General features: G+C 39.5%; 1 protein-coding gene across 6 annotated transcripts in view; it reads left to right on the plus strand.

Moving 5' to 3' along the window:
- LOC142158094 (uncharacterized) overlaps nucleotides 1–16,355 on the plus strand; it is a 129,637-nt gene extending 113,282 nt beyond the window's left edge. For all 6 annotated transcript variants that reach the window (XM_075211726.1, XM_075211723.1, XM_075211724.1 and 3 more), the window contains 4 exons: nucleotides 6,190–6,347; nucleotides 9,914–9,968; nucleotides 10,792–10,892; nucleotides 14,747–16,355. In XM_075211726.1, coding sequence (XP_075067827.1) covers nucleotides 6,190–6,347; nucleotides 9,914–9,968; nucleotides 10,792–10,892; nucleotides 14,747–14,751 — 319 coding nt within the window. In that variant the 3' untranslated portion in view covers nucleotides 14,752–16,355. The remainder of the gene's footprint in view (nucleotides 1–6,189; nucleotides 6,348–9,913; nucleotides 9,969–10,791; nucleotides 10,893–14,746) is intronic.
- Nucleotides 16,356–16,563: the final 208 nt, after the last annotated feature.

A 16,563-nucleotide genomic window follows, 5' to 3' on the forward strand; every position in this document is an offset into this window, starting at 1 on the left:
CTATATAGATGGTGATATCCAAAAAATGTATGCATGTCTCGCTAGAATTGAAGGTAAGTTCAATAAACTGATTATTCCTATTTAGATGTTCACAAAAGGCTTGAAGATTCATCTCTGAACCTCTCCATACAAAGAAAATATCATCAATGTATCGACACCAGGTGACCAGGTCCGCCCCAAAGTCATGCCCTGCCCACACATGGCACTCCTCCCACGAGGCCATGAAAATATTGGCATAACTAGGGGCGAACCTGGTCCCCATGGCGGTGCCGACACACTGGAGATAATACGACTCCTGAAATTTGAAATAGCTATTAGAAAGAATAAAACCAATACTCTCAGTTAGAAATCTTTTAAAACCTTCAGAATGTGTGGTGATATGGAGCTTCTTTTTTACAGCTCTAATACCTAAATCGTGACGAATTATCGTATATAAGGACTTCACGTCCGCTGTTACTAAAATATATCCGGGTTTCCAATCAATGGAGCGTAATTTCTCAAGAAACCCACCCGTATCCTTCAGATATGATTCGGCATTTTGTGCCAAAGGTTGCAAATAATAATCGACCACCTCTGACAGATTCATAGTAACCGAACCAATGCCCGAGACTATCGGCCTCCCTGGGGGTTTCTCGGGGTCCTTATGAATTTTGGGGAGCGTATATAAAACAGGTATTTTGGGGTGTGGAATGTGAATAAAAAGGGCGAGATCCTCATCTATTATTCCCTCATTCTTAAATTTTAGAATGAAGAGTTCTAAATCTTTTACAATTTTATTAGTGGGGTCACATTTTAATTTCTTATAAGTGTCCTCCGTATTAAGTTGACTGAGGATCTCCTGAATGTAGTAATCCACATTCATAACTACAACTCCACCCCCCTTATCCGCCGGTTTAATTACGATCTGTTTATTCTTTTTCAAATCTTTTAAAGCTGCTCTTTCTTTAAATGTTAAGTTTAATTTTTTCTTATTGTGATGTTTCTTATTCATATTTAGTTTATCTAGGTCTTCTGTAACAAGTTTATCAAACGTGTCAATAAAGTTACCTTTAACATACATGGGAAAAAAGGACGATTTCTTCTTAAATCTACGGTTTTCTACTACTCTCTCATTTTCCTTTTCTATATCTTCACCTTCTTTCATCTTGAAAAATTTCTTAATAGTAAGTCTCCTAATGAATTTCTGTACATCAATATACAGATCAAATGGATTCACCATATTGGTTGGGGCATATTTTAACCCTTTTTCCAAAAGTGAAATTTCTCCTTCAGACAGAGTGACAGAGCTTAAATTAAACACTTTCACTGTCTTATTCTTATCGATGTTGACTTTTTCAACATTTTCAACATCCATAAGCTGACTTTCTAATTCTTGTGATTGTATAGTCATATTTTTCTTTTTTCTTTTCCTCTTACCTCCTTTCTTTCCCCTTCGTCTTTTTTTAAGATGACCTGGTGTTACCTCCAAGTTCCTCTGTACCCTGTTCTGTCCAAAAAAGTCTGAGATGATGGGCCCGGAGATTCCGTGGTCCACTCATCCAATACCTCAAATCTGTTATTTAGGGGAATACGAGGACTCTGTCTGTCTTGCCTAACTTCTCTATCAAATTCTCTCCTCATTCTCCATCTCTCTTTCAGAGGGTTTTCATCTGGTGAGTAATATGTATCCCTTCTATTGCCATATGAATGATATCTCTGAGTCTATATGGAGAGGTTCAGAGATGAATCTTCAAGCCTTTTGTGAACATCTAAATAGGAATAATCAGTTTATTGAACTTACCTTCAATTCTAGCGAGACATGCATACATTTTTTGGATATCACCATCTATATAGATGAGAAAGGTATACAAACTAAAACTTATAAGAAACCTACTGATACCATGGGGTATATTCAACATGATAGTCACCATTATTATAGGTGGTTAGATAATATACCCTATGGCCAAATGAAAAGAATGAAACGCAATTGCAGTGATGATCAGGTGTGTAGGGAGCAGATTAAAAACCTCAAGACAGCCTTTGCAAATAAAGGTTACGATGTTAATGCATTAAATCAAGTGGAGGAAAAAGTGCTAAAAATTGATAGGGATAGTCTATTTACTCCAAAAGAGAAACAAATTAAAGATCGGAGTTATAAGTATGACTGGGCGTTCATATCTCAGTTTAATAGAGAGTTTAAACATGTTGAGAGAATTGTTACGAAATATTGGGGTATTCTGTTAAGGGATAATATTATAGGAAGTCTATTACCGGAAAAACCCGTCTTTATATACAGAAAAGCCCCCAATCTTAAGGACCAATTGGTAAGAAGTTCACTACCAGAAGATAATAGGAAATCAATAAGAACTATTGGTTTCCATAGATGCGGACTGTGTCTTGCTTGTAGAACAGTAAAATCAAAGTCAAGTAAGACTACATGTCTAGACATAAATGGATACCAACTTAAGATAAAACAGTTCATTACGTGTCACACGATTAATGTTGTATATATCATAGAGTGTCAATGTGGCAAATTCTACGTAGGGAAGACGTCTCGCCCCCTAAAAACTAGAATTCGCGAACACATATACAACATTCGGAAAGGTCTGGAGACTCATTCAGTGTCAAATCATTTTAAAACTCAACATATGTGCACACCAGAACATATCAAACAATTTTGTGGTATACAAGTAATAGAGAGCAGTTGGAAAAATAGAGATACAGCTGGTTCTCTTTCAAAAGCCGAAATGAAATGGATTTTTTTATTAAAGACCTTAACCCCTAAGGGTCTTAATATAGAGTTTGAATTGAAGTGGTTCATATAAATACTATATCTCTATATTGAGTTGATAAAAAGCCTTTATAATACAAACAGAGAAACTTTGTTTGCATTTCCAACTGCACTCTTGTTTTCTTTTTTTTTTTTTTTTTTTTTTTTTTTTTTCTTCTTCCATGTCTCCATATACTCTTACCCCTTTGTCTGAAACTTATTGGGAAGCATGATGACAATTGAAGAAGAATAATATGAGGAATTACAGATTTGAAATGATTGGATTTTTGTCTACCCTTCTATATGTGTATATTTTTGCCTATTCTTCGATATTTATATATTTGTATTTGGGTAATTTTGCTTAAGATACATTGAAATCTGGAATGTTGTTCCGTTGGTGTTTTGTATTTGTGTTTGAATACTTTTATATACTCACCATAATTCCAAACAGAAACCTTTTTTAACAAGTGTATTTAAAAAAGTGTTTTTTTAAAAATTGTATATTTTTTTAAAAAATTGTATTTTTTTATCTTTGTATTTTTGTATTTTTATATGTATATGGTATGTGTGTCCTCAGAAGGTATGATGTAGGATCGCACAGAACTTTTTGAATAATTTTGAAATTAGTATACATCTACAACAGCAATTTAAGCGATTTTTATTCCCCCCGAGCTAATAAGAATTCATATCAGGATATTTTTTTTGTTCATTTTTTTGTTCATGTTAATAAAGTTGATGGTGCATGATTTCCGTATACCGGAAGTCACTAGGGCTTTGGAGAATATCCAAGCCTCGTTTTTAGAATATCAGGAAGTAGTTTGGGACTTTTCTATGGCATACGCGTACACCGGAAGTGACGAGCGTTTGGAGACACGCGTATACCGGAAGTGACGAGTGCTTTTGGATTACATCCAAGCCTCGTTTATGATAGTAAACTCCCTCCTGCTTCCTTTTCTATGTGGTACGTGATATAAACAGGGATATATATAGAGGCGACATGACACTATTATCCTACCTTGAAAAAGACTCTGACCTAGAGTCGAAACGCGTTGGAAGGATAAGTGTGAGCGGGATTCTGTCACATCGGGGACTGATACTGTGGAGGAAATTTCCATGTGAATATCCTGAATCTATCTGGTATGAGTACACACATTACCATTTGGGGATATCCTTGATGTTTTATATGTACAGGTCTCTGTTTGGAGATATATATTAAATGGTGTTTTTATGATAATGCACCAGATTGGTTTTTTATTTCTTTTTATCTGATACATCATGCTATTACTCTGTGGAGGAACTTGAAAACGGTATACAGAAAGGATAACTTGAGATGCTTTATTAAAGCCTACATCTTGTAAGCATATACCTTTGGGGGAGATGGTGCATTAAAGTCACAAGAATAACGGTGATATTCCTTCGTTTCCATCACGAGGTTGAAGACTACATTCTTTTTCCGGGAACTTTGTGGACTTTCACATGTTTATTTATAACAATCTGCACTATCATTTCTCCATTTATTTTATGTTTCCATGAGTCTGATTTTCAGACTATAGGAACTCCAATTGAGGAGAGAGATAAGGGTCATCCAGTGAAGGGAATATAGGAGTCCCTATCACCTGTGAGATGTGAAAAAGGTGCGCGCTAAGTATATGTTTATTATATGTATTCTATGCTTCATTTGTAGGAGAATAGTGGACACTCCTTTACATATATCAGGCTGCACACTGAGTGAAGCGCCACATCAGATCAATTACCTTTTATTGTAACTAGAGGCGATTGTAGCCAAAAAGAAGACTATATGTTCTTCACATGATCACAAAATAATTTCCACTGGTACATGTGAGTCTGTGTGAGAAGTTATTGCATTTTTAGAATATGAGAAGAAAGATCAGTGATCCTCTAGGTCTCAGAACCTGAGTAAGGTTTATGGTTAGACTTGGAATAGGGCTTGTACTAGGTCTTTTGAAGAACGTGTCTCTTGTCTTCCTATGACACAAAGGGGCTGAGCGAGAAGTGTTTAGAGTCCCTTCAATCCACACTAATTACTAGGAAGTGTAATTGTCGGACTGTTTCCTGCTGGGTCCAGGACAATTGCACCTTGGTCTAAATTGTCCACACACATCGGTGGTGTAGTTAGTTGAATCCTGATGTTGCCCAAACTATAGGAACACACAAGGCCCAGTTAGTGGGGCACACACATATTGACCGAAGTTGCAAAATCAGTCCATGTGCGAGTAGTTTGGGGGCAAGCTTGGTAAATTCTTCTAAAAGAACACACTTGCTTCATGTGGGTCCAGCACCTGGGTCTTCCTTCCTCTGCTATGTGTCAGCCCCTAAGGAAATTAGACCCCATAAAGGAATTATATATTCCTCCTGCCGAGAACTATTCTTTGGATATATACCATGCTGCTTGGGTGAGCTGTATTCGATTACCAATTCTTCCTTATTGGAGTCTTATTTTGTATATGTGGGACAACGCTTTTTTTGCTTAACTATTATTATTTCTTGAGGTTTCACATGATCCTCTAATTGCCTCTGGAAACTTTGGAGATCTTATGGACTTATTAGATTGAACTGGACATTTGATATCTGATACCCACGAAGAGCCATATCCAGTAGATGGATTAATGATTTATTTTTTTATTAATATTTATTTCTGTTTGTTATATTTTTATTTTTATTTTTTATTGTGTTATGTATTAAAATTTATATTTGGGATTTAATCAATCTCTTTTATACCTCTTGTTTTATGTATGTCTGGACGATTACTATTCCCCCAGCGCCATTATTTTTTATATTTCCCATAAAGGACGTCTCAGTGTGCAGAGCCTGCATTATGTTAGGTCCATCTCTACTATGTCACTTCTACCTGCCAACTTCACAACATGTGAAAATCCCTTCACCAATAACTACTCTACTGGGACTTTCAACTGCTATTAATTTGGTAAAGCAATATAATATCACAGGGTTTGGGGGGAAAAAGTAGGCATCCTTTGTGGGGGCTGGATGTAATAAGGCTCACCAGTACACAGAGGAAGGGCGTTCCAAGGTTAAGATTCCATTAATAAAGAGTTTGCCAAATGTGTAGATGTCCTATAAGAAATTAATCTATCAAAAGGTGAAAACCCCTTGAAGGGCTGAAGAGTAAGTTTACCAAGATGTACGTAATACATGTATATTACTCTATCCCCAGTATTTCTGTGGCACAGGCAGGGAAAATAGAGATCGGGAAGTATTTAACTTTAATATTAATCTTAAAAAGCTGAAATATAGGGTTGGGATTTTCGTGCTGTTTATCTATATCCTGCTGTAACTAGCGTGAGAACAGACTATTTTTACCCTTGAAGTACAGAGGTGCAGAGCTCTTAAAGGTCAATAGGCTTCCTCTGGAAGATGAAGATTGTGCTTCTAAAGTCCCTATTGTCTTCTCTTCCTCCCAGGCAGGTGCTTCAGCAGCAGAGTTCAGACAGTTCACAGTCGTTAGCGATGCTGATAGCGAGTCAGCAGGAACAGAGAGCAGCAGTGATGCAGATGAACCACAGGCTCCAGGCTCTGGAAAGGATGATTCGTCACAGTCTGCAGACCAGTGTTCCGCCAGGTAACAGGATTAGGGGTGAGAGAGGTGATGTGTTCATGTGTTGACAAGCACACAGTGTTCTGTGAAACACAATCTTCAACATGTATCCGAGCACGGCTGCCTCCTCTTCTTGTTTAGTTTTATTGTCATCCTAAAATACAAGTTCAACCAATGATAGTAAACATAGGTGGCACTAGTGCCCACTGATAAGCTTGGCACTAGTTGTAGATGCCCACACGTTGCCAGCAAGATTGAGAGAAAAATGCCCAGGACAGTTAGAACTGCTTTATTGTATATATTACAGCGCATACAGGTGGTTACACACAAGCAAAAAGTTGCATAGACTATATCTGTGAGACGGCCATCCGTCCGCCTTTCTCCCCCACCTTAGTTACACTATCACTTTCCCAAGCTTACAGAAGAGTAAGGAGCTCATATTGTTCAACGACAATATGGTGACTAAAAACAATCTTTTAGGTGTAACTACAAGTTGTATTGTTCTATGAGAATGCCAAGACAAAACGTGGCGATCACTTGTGACTCTACCACGGCTCACTGCACAGTGTAGATCAAGAACAAGCCACTTTTGGACATTCATTTAATATCATTTATATATTAATTTACATCAAAGCCTGTGTAGTTTTGAGCTAAATAATATACCATACCTAAAATAACTGACATGCAATGCTAAATCATTTCAGCTGTTTGCCTCACTCTGGCGCAGCTCAGATGTAAGAGGTTGTGAATGACAAGTTTTCTAGTTAATACAAATGCTTTTTACAGACAGCTGATTGGAGGATTCATCCACATGAACAGGGCTAACGATGAAACAGCAAACATAAATTGCAAGCAATGCTAAAGCAGTTTAGCTATTTGTCCTCTATTATTGCTATTTTATGCAGTGTCTTTATGGGGTTGGCTATTACTGTTTATTGTGGAGAGGAGAAAATAAAGTTTACTGTTTAACAGCGATGTAGTGGAAAGTCGGGGTAACACTAAACAATGTATTTTGTCTTCTTATTTAATCTATCAAAAAAACAATTCTGGGGATTAATTTTACAGATGGAAACTTTACAATCAGATATATTCTGTAAACTATATAATTTTGCCTATGTCATGTCATTCACCAGTATTCACTCACAGTTATTAAACAGTGTTCCTAGTACCTTGTCATTTGTCTTTAGCAATGCCAATAGTTAGTAGAATTCAGCTTATTATTGATAGAGGACAAAAAGATGAAATTATTTAGCACTGCTTGTCAGTTATGTTTGCTGTGAACATCACTGGCCCAGCCCATTTGTATGAGTCCACCAATCAGCAATCTGTAGAAATCATTTGTGTTACCTAGGAAACAAGTCATTCACACAATCTCTGGCTCCATCAGTGGGTGTAGAAATCAGCAATCAAAATCGTCAGTCCCCATGGCCAGGGGAGTAGTGGCAAATTTTAGCCCCGGGGCAACATTCGACTCAGCAACCTATTAGGAACATTTTAAAGGATGAAAAATGCAGATGGTCCAGTGAACCAGCCCACTATGGGACTGGCCCGGGGGGCAGATGCCCCCCCAGCTTGCCCCTGCCGATGGCAAAATTTTTGGGGACTGTGTTACCAAATGGCTTCACTCTGTATATGCTCCTACCACCAACAGACATGCTCGGGAGAGAAGAGCGGGGGCCCCACCCAGCGCAACAGTCGTAACTTTACTGGCTATTGTTCCACCCCAGAACATATCACTTATTTGTACCACACAGAATTTGACAAATATGAATGTCCACGAGTGATTTTACTCGCCCCCTGCTCTACATAAGTCTGCAGTGAGACAAGCCGGAATCATAAGTGGGTGTCATGACTTTCTCCAAGATAATGACAACTTAGTTATAACTAAAAGAAGTTAACAAGTTTCCTGAGTGATAGTAGTCCCCCCATCTCCATAATACACATTGGATTGCTATAAATTACCTCTCTTGTTTTTTTGGTTGCTGATCATCACCTGGCCACTAAATATTTGCCATTTAATAAATCTGAATATTGTCCATTTTTTTATATATTCACTGTGCATTCAGGAGTATGTGATGAAAATACTAAGGGTAACTACAGTAGCTCAGACTGATTTACTCTTGTGAGCTGAAGAGATTGGGCTAATCCAACTTTAAAGCTTTCTAAGGAAGGAAACAATCCGTTCTAACACTATGGCGTGAAATCAAAGATGACTCAGTGAAAACCAGGAAATCAATTGTGTCAAATGTCACTGAGATCTAAGAGAATGAATCATTAATATTGAACGTTCCTGGAGCCATTGAAAAACATCAATATCCTAAAAATGAACAATTCCAGTCAACTTACTTTTACATCTGTTTAATTGTTTATTGATACAAATTGGAAACTGATTTTACTCATCCATTGTAAAGGAGATATAGATGGGTCCAATGATGATGAAATGGATTAATGCAAAGAAAACACTACAATATATGCTAATATATGATGTTTAAAGACCTTCAAAGGGAAGGTATCATGTTTCCAAAAATCTTCATCTTTGATTTAAAAATGTGCTTTTTTTCTACATTTTTGTGCAAACCTGGATTTAAGGAAAAGGAAGATAGCTCCGGGCCCATGGTGGCAGAGTTGTAGGGATTGCACTTGTTTTCTTTATTATCTTCTTGATTTGTTTGCACATTAATCCCATACTTACCAACTTTACAATGTTGGTATCCGGGAGCCTGCGGGGGAGGTGGGCGTCATGGGGGGGCGGGCCTCCAAAATCCGTGTCATTTTGGACCCGCCCCCATGACGTCATGACGCAAAATGCGTCATTTGACAGAGGGGGCGGGGCCAAACGCCGCGATTCACCAGGAATCGCGGCGTTTGTGACCTAATTCTGCCCACTTCACTAGGAAGTGGGCAGATCCGGGATTTTGCCACACTCGCCCGGGAGTCCGGGAGACTCTCTCAAAATGCGGGAGTCTCCCGGACATTCCGGGAGAGTTGGCAAGTATGATTAATCCTTTATGATTTACGTATTATAAATATGCCACCATTGGCTAAAATAATTCCATGGATGTATTTTATATAGATGGGATCTAGAGGAGCTTGAACCATTAACATAATGGTGGCATAAAAACGTGAATTAGAAAAGCACATAACAGGTCCAGGTCTGTTGTTTGCACATGCATTTAGGACAAGTCTGAGGCTGAGCTACTGATGTACTATGCAGGATAAAGGGCAGGAAGAGGTTCTGGTGTACTATGCAGGATAAAGGGCAGGAAGAGGTTCTGGTGTACTATGCAGGATAAAGGACAGGAAGAGGTTCTGGTGTACTATGCAGGATAAAGGGCAGGGAGAGGTCAAGTCTGATGCTGAGTTTCTGCTGAAGGCTGCCAGCCTTTAGCCTCTTATTGATAAATAAAGTAGCTTTCATCGTGAAGATGTCATGTTTATATAAATTACTTAGCATTTTTTATATTTCTTGAACATTTTCCTAGGATTTCATTTTGTATTTGAACAAATATTATTGGGGTGATTTAATTTCGAGTATTCCTAAACTATTGATTCTGTGCTAATTAAATGTGTCTTCTGAATCTATTGAACAGGTTCTACATTAGAGCAGGAGGATATGCAGACCAGCAGTAATATGTCAGTGGACACGTGAGTATTAAACTAATATATAAGTATTAAATTATTTGTACTACCACTGAATCTAAGAGATATATGAGGATGGAAATACATTTTATCACAGTCTGAGTGTTAAGGACAGGACGGTCCCATCCTCCTGATGTTGGGGGATATTGAGGGGTATGTTAAAAATATAACAAACTACCACATATTATTCAGATTGGTCATATATCCGGTCCCTGCTGGTGATATTGTGGTGTACATGCATTAAAGGGTTAAATATAAATCACGGAGCTCAGCAAGACCAGCATATACATAACTCTGCTCTTCTGTTTTGTTTTTTGGGGGGGGGGCGTTCATTTGGCAGATGTTTCATATTTAATAGATTAGTAAAACAAGTACATAAAGTAATATATTTACATACATCACAATGACATCAGCCTCTCAGTAAACATAAAGACATGTGAGAGCAGTGTTTAGTCTATCAGGGATGTGTCCTTAAAGGAAACCTCAAAATGTTCCTCGAGGTTTGAATCCTCATGGTTGATATAGAGATGATATATGGACATACTGTATATTTAGCCAAGGGCATAACAATCGTTGATACAGAGGGTGTGGTGGCTGTGGGGCCCAGAGATGAGGGGGCATTGCTGAGTCGTCCCACTCCAAGGGCTTCCCCCTGATGTCCCCACCGATTTCCCCCCTTTGCTCCCAGAGCAAAGGCCTCTTCTAATGGTGCACCGGGCCAGGGAGCTTGTCCTCTGTCTTAAAATGGTCATAAGGGTAAATAAACACACACATATATGCAACGCTCATCCGTAAATTACCTCAATTGTCTGTTTTCTTTCACTATTAGGGAAGATCATCCAACAATGGGAGCTCCTCATGCATCAGGACCGCTGCATAATGAGCCTGACTCTCACATTACAGTGGACATTGTTGGCCGAACTAGAGATCGTAAGTACATCTAGGAGATCCTTTTCTCATGTACACCTGGCTGTGTGCAGATATTACTGAAATAAAAGAAAATCTTTCAACAAAGTAATAAATTGTTTTATGCAATTATTGCCTAGTCTTACTTCAGCCTCTCTTCAGTCTCCTGGTGCTCATTGGCTCCAGTCTCTGCTGATTCTAAATAGTGGTGTCTTGAGACTGTGGGGATGGGGCAGTTGGGTAAAGGCTGTAGGGAAGTTGGAGACAGGCTGTGGGGATGGGGAAGTTGGATGAAGGCTGCAGGGAGGTTGGGTATAAGCTATGGGGATGGGGCAGTTGGGTGAAGGCTGCAAGGAGGTTGGGAATAGGCTGTGGGGATGGGGCAGTTGGATAAAGCCTACAGGTTGGTTGGGAATAGACTAGTGATGGGAGTAATTGGGTAAAGGCTACAAGGAGGTTGGGAATAGGCTGTAGTGATGGGACAGTTGGGTAAGAGCTACAGGGAGGTTCGGAATAAGCTGTGAGGATGGAGCAGTTGAGTAAAGACTTCAGAGAGGTTGGGAATAAGCTGTGGGAATGGGGACAGTTGAATGAAGACTACATGGAGTTTGGGAATAAGCTGTGGGGATGGAGCAGTTGGGTGAAGGCTACAGAGAGGTTGTGAATAAGGTGTGGGAATGGGGACAGTTGGGTAAGATCTACAGGGAGGTTGGGAATAAGCTGTGGGGATGGAGCAGTTGGGTGAAGGCTACAGAGAGGTTGTGAATAAGGTGTGGGAATGGGGACAGTTGGGTAAGATCTACAGGGAGGTTGGGAATAAGCTGTGGGGATGGAGCAGTTGGGTGAAGGCTACAGAGAGGTTGGGAATAAGCTGTGGGGATGGAGCAGTTGGGTGAAGGTTACAGAGAGGTTGTGAATAAGGTGTGGGGATGGGGACAGTTGGGTAAGAGCTACAGGGAGGTTCGGAATAAGCTGTGAGGATGGAGCAGTTGAGTAAAGGCTTCAGAGAGGTTGGGAATAAGCTGTGGGAATGGGGACAGTTGAATGAAGGCTACATGGAGTTTGGGAATAAGCTGTGGGGATGGAGCAGTTGGGTGAAGGCTACAGAGAGGTTGTGAATAAGGTGTGGGAATGGGGACAGTTGGGTAAGATCTACAGGGAGGTTGGGAATAAGCTGTGGGGATGGAGCAGTTGGGTGAAGGCTACAGAGAGGTTGTGAATAAGGTGTGGGGATGGGGACAGTTGGGTAAGATCTACAGGGAGGTTGGGAATAAGCTGTGGGGATGGAGCAGTTGGGTGAAGGCTACAGAGAGGTTGGGAATAAGCTGTGGGGATGGAGCAGTTGGGTGAAGGTTACAGAGAGGTTGTGAATAAGGTGTGGGGATGGGGACAGTTGGGTAAGAGCTACAGGGAGGTTGGGAATAGGCTGTGTGAAGGAAGAATGTTAGGCTTATGCTATGGGAAGGAAATGTTAGGGTTAAGTTTCAGTAGGGGAAGGCTAGATTAAGAATAGGAGGCGCGATTGGTTTAGGAATACAAACAGCTTGATGAAGTCACGTTAATGGCAAAGGAAAGGGATGGTTGCACTTACTTTCAACCTCCTCCACATTTGAGTGTTGCTAATTGAACAAGTACTGACTACTTTTTAACTTCAAGTAATTACTCACAAGTAGTTATCCACAGACCGTGCATAGATCACGGTTTACTAATTCCCATTATACCTGAAGCTTCAATAGAAAGGCTAAGTCTCAGTACTCTAGCTGTCATTAGAGAAGGATGATACAATGAGGGGTTGGTCACCCACTTTACTCCAGAATACAGTAACGAATAAGACAAGACCAATTGACAGGAAACACAGAGGTAAATAACTGTTATTGTCTGCAGAGTGCTGTACTGCTGTATGCGTTGTGTCTACGTCTTACCAGGCAGGAAATGAGTCAGTTCATTATACAGTATAATGTGCACAGTAATATATTAGACTCTAATTATTTATATGCTTTATTTGGCACCTTGTGTTGGCCTACATCAGTAGTGTTCCCACTGCAAAATACCTGCAATGCAAGAGCTGCAACGTCATATGCACATATACACAGGGTGAACATCAATGGAAAGATACATGTTGTAAATGCAACTTTTGTAAAAAAAAAAGAGATGACTCTAGCTCTATGTCCTGTAGTCTGAGCCTATATATGTGTGTATGTATATATATATATATATATATATATATATATATATATATATATACATATATATTGTACCATTTCCTTTATGTTACAAAGTTTGCAATTGGATTAATTTCCAAACTGCTCACTGAAAAATTATAGCAAGCACAGAGATCTTAAACTACTTTAATTTTCAGTATTAAACCTGTTTCATCCATCTAATTTAATCTAAACACATTGCTGATGGATAATATGAACATTGCTTGTGGTTTCTAATGTTTCTGTACTGTCTGTATGATTTTACTGCACTCTGTATGGCATGAAATTTTGATATCACTTGGAGCACCGTCTCCTTACTTAAGTCCAGGCCCAGAGCTGTTATACTGCCTGTGTATTGATTTATTACTTTACCCACATTGACAATAACCCAGACAGCCATGTCACATTCTCACTGTTAGCTGCATATATCAGAAGGTTCTGTTAGGATTATACAGTGTAGTCAGAGACAGCTACAATGTTACAATGCTACACTGTTGTCCAGCTAGGTGCACTGTAATATCACTGCCCTGTAAAATCACTGTGCACCTACTTTTGTGGGATCGCAGGTCCAAATAGAAATGTTCATGGTGGAAAGAATAAAAAGATCACTTTAAAGCCCATCCGACTATCACTTTTGGACCATTCATTTAAATGTTTTGATTTTTCTCTTAAAAACAAAACTCACATTCAGTAAGAAATGTCTCAATTTACTCATATTTCAAATTTCAAGGCGAACAAATGTATGTCCACAGCAGCATCTTCTTAGAACTTTTCTATCTGTGTCCAGTTCTGCGGTTCTGAGCCACGAGGTGACTTTAATCAATGTTCTTATCTCTCTAATATACACACAGAGGAACGGCAGAAGTTTGGCTTATGTACTAGTTAGATGTGGACACATCTCTTCAGATTTCACCAAACTGTACAATTCCAGGTTCCAATGGTAGCCAGAGCTCCTCTACCTGGCAGATGGGATCGAAGGAGATTCTTAAGTCAATGTGGAGGGCAAGGCCTAGGAGCCATACACTAAATGACACTAAATGACACCCTGATTCGATCTGTAGATCTGGGGAACCATTTTATCATGACAGCTTCCCATCAAAGGGTAGTTCATAAAGAGTTTACACTTGGCAACACCTCCGTCCTAAAACCTATGATCAAGGCTTTCACCATCAGCCCAATTTCCTCCATTAGGATCCACTCTGGAAGATACTTTTCGTCAATGTGGTATGCGGTCAAGATAGGAAAACACCCCTGTAGAACAAGAAAGTGCTCACAGCTTCAAAACTCACTCAACCCATTCAGATCCCACTCTTCCTTTTCAGAAATGAAGTAAACAACTTGCGTGAACTTAGGACTTAAACCAATCATCATCATCATCACCATTTATTTTTATAGCGCCACTAATTCCGCAGCGCTGTACGGAGAACTCATTCATATCAGTCCCTGTCCCATTGGAGCTTACAGTCTACATTCCCTAACACACACACACAGACAGACAGACACACAGACTAGGGTCAATTTGTTAGCAGCCAGTTAACCTACCAGTATGTTTTTTGGAGTGTGGGAGGAAACCGGAGCACCCATTGGCTGCTTATTCATTCTGGTGTGATTCAGCACTATCAATAACCAGAACAATATTCATTTTTATTAACTACATTTTTTTGTCCTTTTTTTCAGAATGACATATAGCCGTGACCTGGGAGGAGTGACAATTAAATGAGAGTTCTGTGACCTGAAGACCAGAATGAAAGGCATTTTTGGCACTTAGTTGGTGACCGTCCACAGTACCACAGATAACAGCACTTACATCTACCAACAGTATTCCCTCTCATCATAGAGGCGCTGGAGAAAGGATCTAAACCATGTATGTAGGGAGGAGGTTGTTTTACTTTCCTAGTGGTTATCTTCTTCAGGCGGTTGAGTTGAGCCAAAAAAAGTCTATAACTTTTTTTAACAGAATCATTTTGGTTGTGTGTCATTTGTAAAGGCAGGTACTGCCAATATCTGCAGGTATATCCTATCTCTATCTATGCACAACATACAGTCTCTACCCATGTACACGGCATTCCATCAGTTCCATGGTGGAATGTAGCAATATATAACAGCAAATGAACAAGATGGCAGCGGAGATCATTTGCAATGCGCACCCCAGTTTCGCACTGGTGCACCTAGATCGTCCCGAGAACAAAAGGTGGAGGTCTACCCTTCAATTCTGGGGGATGGCTCCACAACCTCAGTGTGAGCCTAAGTGCTGCGAGGCAGAAACGTCTTAAAACCTGTGCAAATTATCCCTCCCCGCACGCCAAGAAACTGCCCTCTTCTTTATCTCATTATAATAATCTTGAAATCCTGCACTGCTCTACAAAATGGGCACATCGGTGCCCCCCGTCTACTCCGTCTACTCTATACTGTCTTTACCAGAGCCCAACTCCCCTCCGCTACTCCGCAATTTTACCACCTTGCTTCATAAACCCTGTGCTCAACGGAAATCTAGGCGCAAGTACCAAAACTTCTTCTGCGTATCAGCCGTGTTGCGCTTCACAAATTACCACCCGTGTGTTTAATCCCATTTACAACCAAATTTTGCTTCTATTGTAAAGAATCGGTAAAATGAAAGATACATAATTCTGCACTAGAATCTTATTTATTTGTATGTTTGTATTTATTAAAAGACCTCAGTACTAGCTGCTCAGGGTACATGCGGAAGTTATTTCAGTAGCACAGTACCATATTGTGGTCAGTTCATCATGACAGATTGTAGTAAATGCTCATCTCTAGTGCAAGAAAACAATTTATTTCCTGAAATGACCATGAACTGCAATATTATATTGTTTGTAATAATTCCAGATTGTGAGAGTGCGATTTATCTTACACAGCACAATTTAGACCAACTTTTCTTTTTTTAAGTTAGGGCTCAGTACGTCATTGTTCTTGTGACCCCAAAAATAATTCTGAGACCCCACTTGGGTTCCCGACCCACCGGATGCAGACCATTGTTCTAGTCCAATGTCTATTCACCATGGAGAATATCTGTTTTATTCAGCATGACGACATTTATTTTTCTGTTCTTTGTCTCTATAATATGTGCAATGACATGAGGATAAACTACATAAACCATTAAATAAACACAATGGCAGAACATGCTTAAAATGTGCTCCGAAAAGTCGGTTTAATTATCTCAAGAATTATAAATGTTGATAGGAAGGGACCGCAAACGTAAACAAGATATTTTTAGCAGAAGACAAATCTTTCACATAAATATTAATAAAAAGTACAGTCCTTAAAATTGGCGCTTCTCTTCTTTTTCTATAAATATCTTGGGACAATGGCAAAACAGGGAAAACAAAACTAGTGAAGGTTGTTTTCCACCTTCAGGCTACTTTAATTCACTGGTTTGTACATGCCTTCCTATAACCATTACTGAGTACATTGCTTTAATGTGGGTACAAATGTATGCAATACACCAGTGGTGGGAAACAGGTAGCCCGTGCTTC

This window comes from Mixophyes fleayi, chromosome 5 (genome assembly GCF_038048845.1).
Source record: "Mixophyes fleayi isolate aMixFle1 chromosome 5, aMixFle1.hap1, whole genome shotgun sequence".
In the NCBI taxonomy this organism is placed as follows: domain Eukaryota; kingdom Metazoa; phylum Chordata; class Amphibia; order Anura; family Limnodynastidae; genus Mixophyes; species Mixophyes fleayi.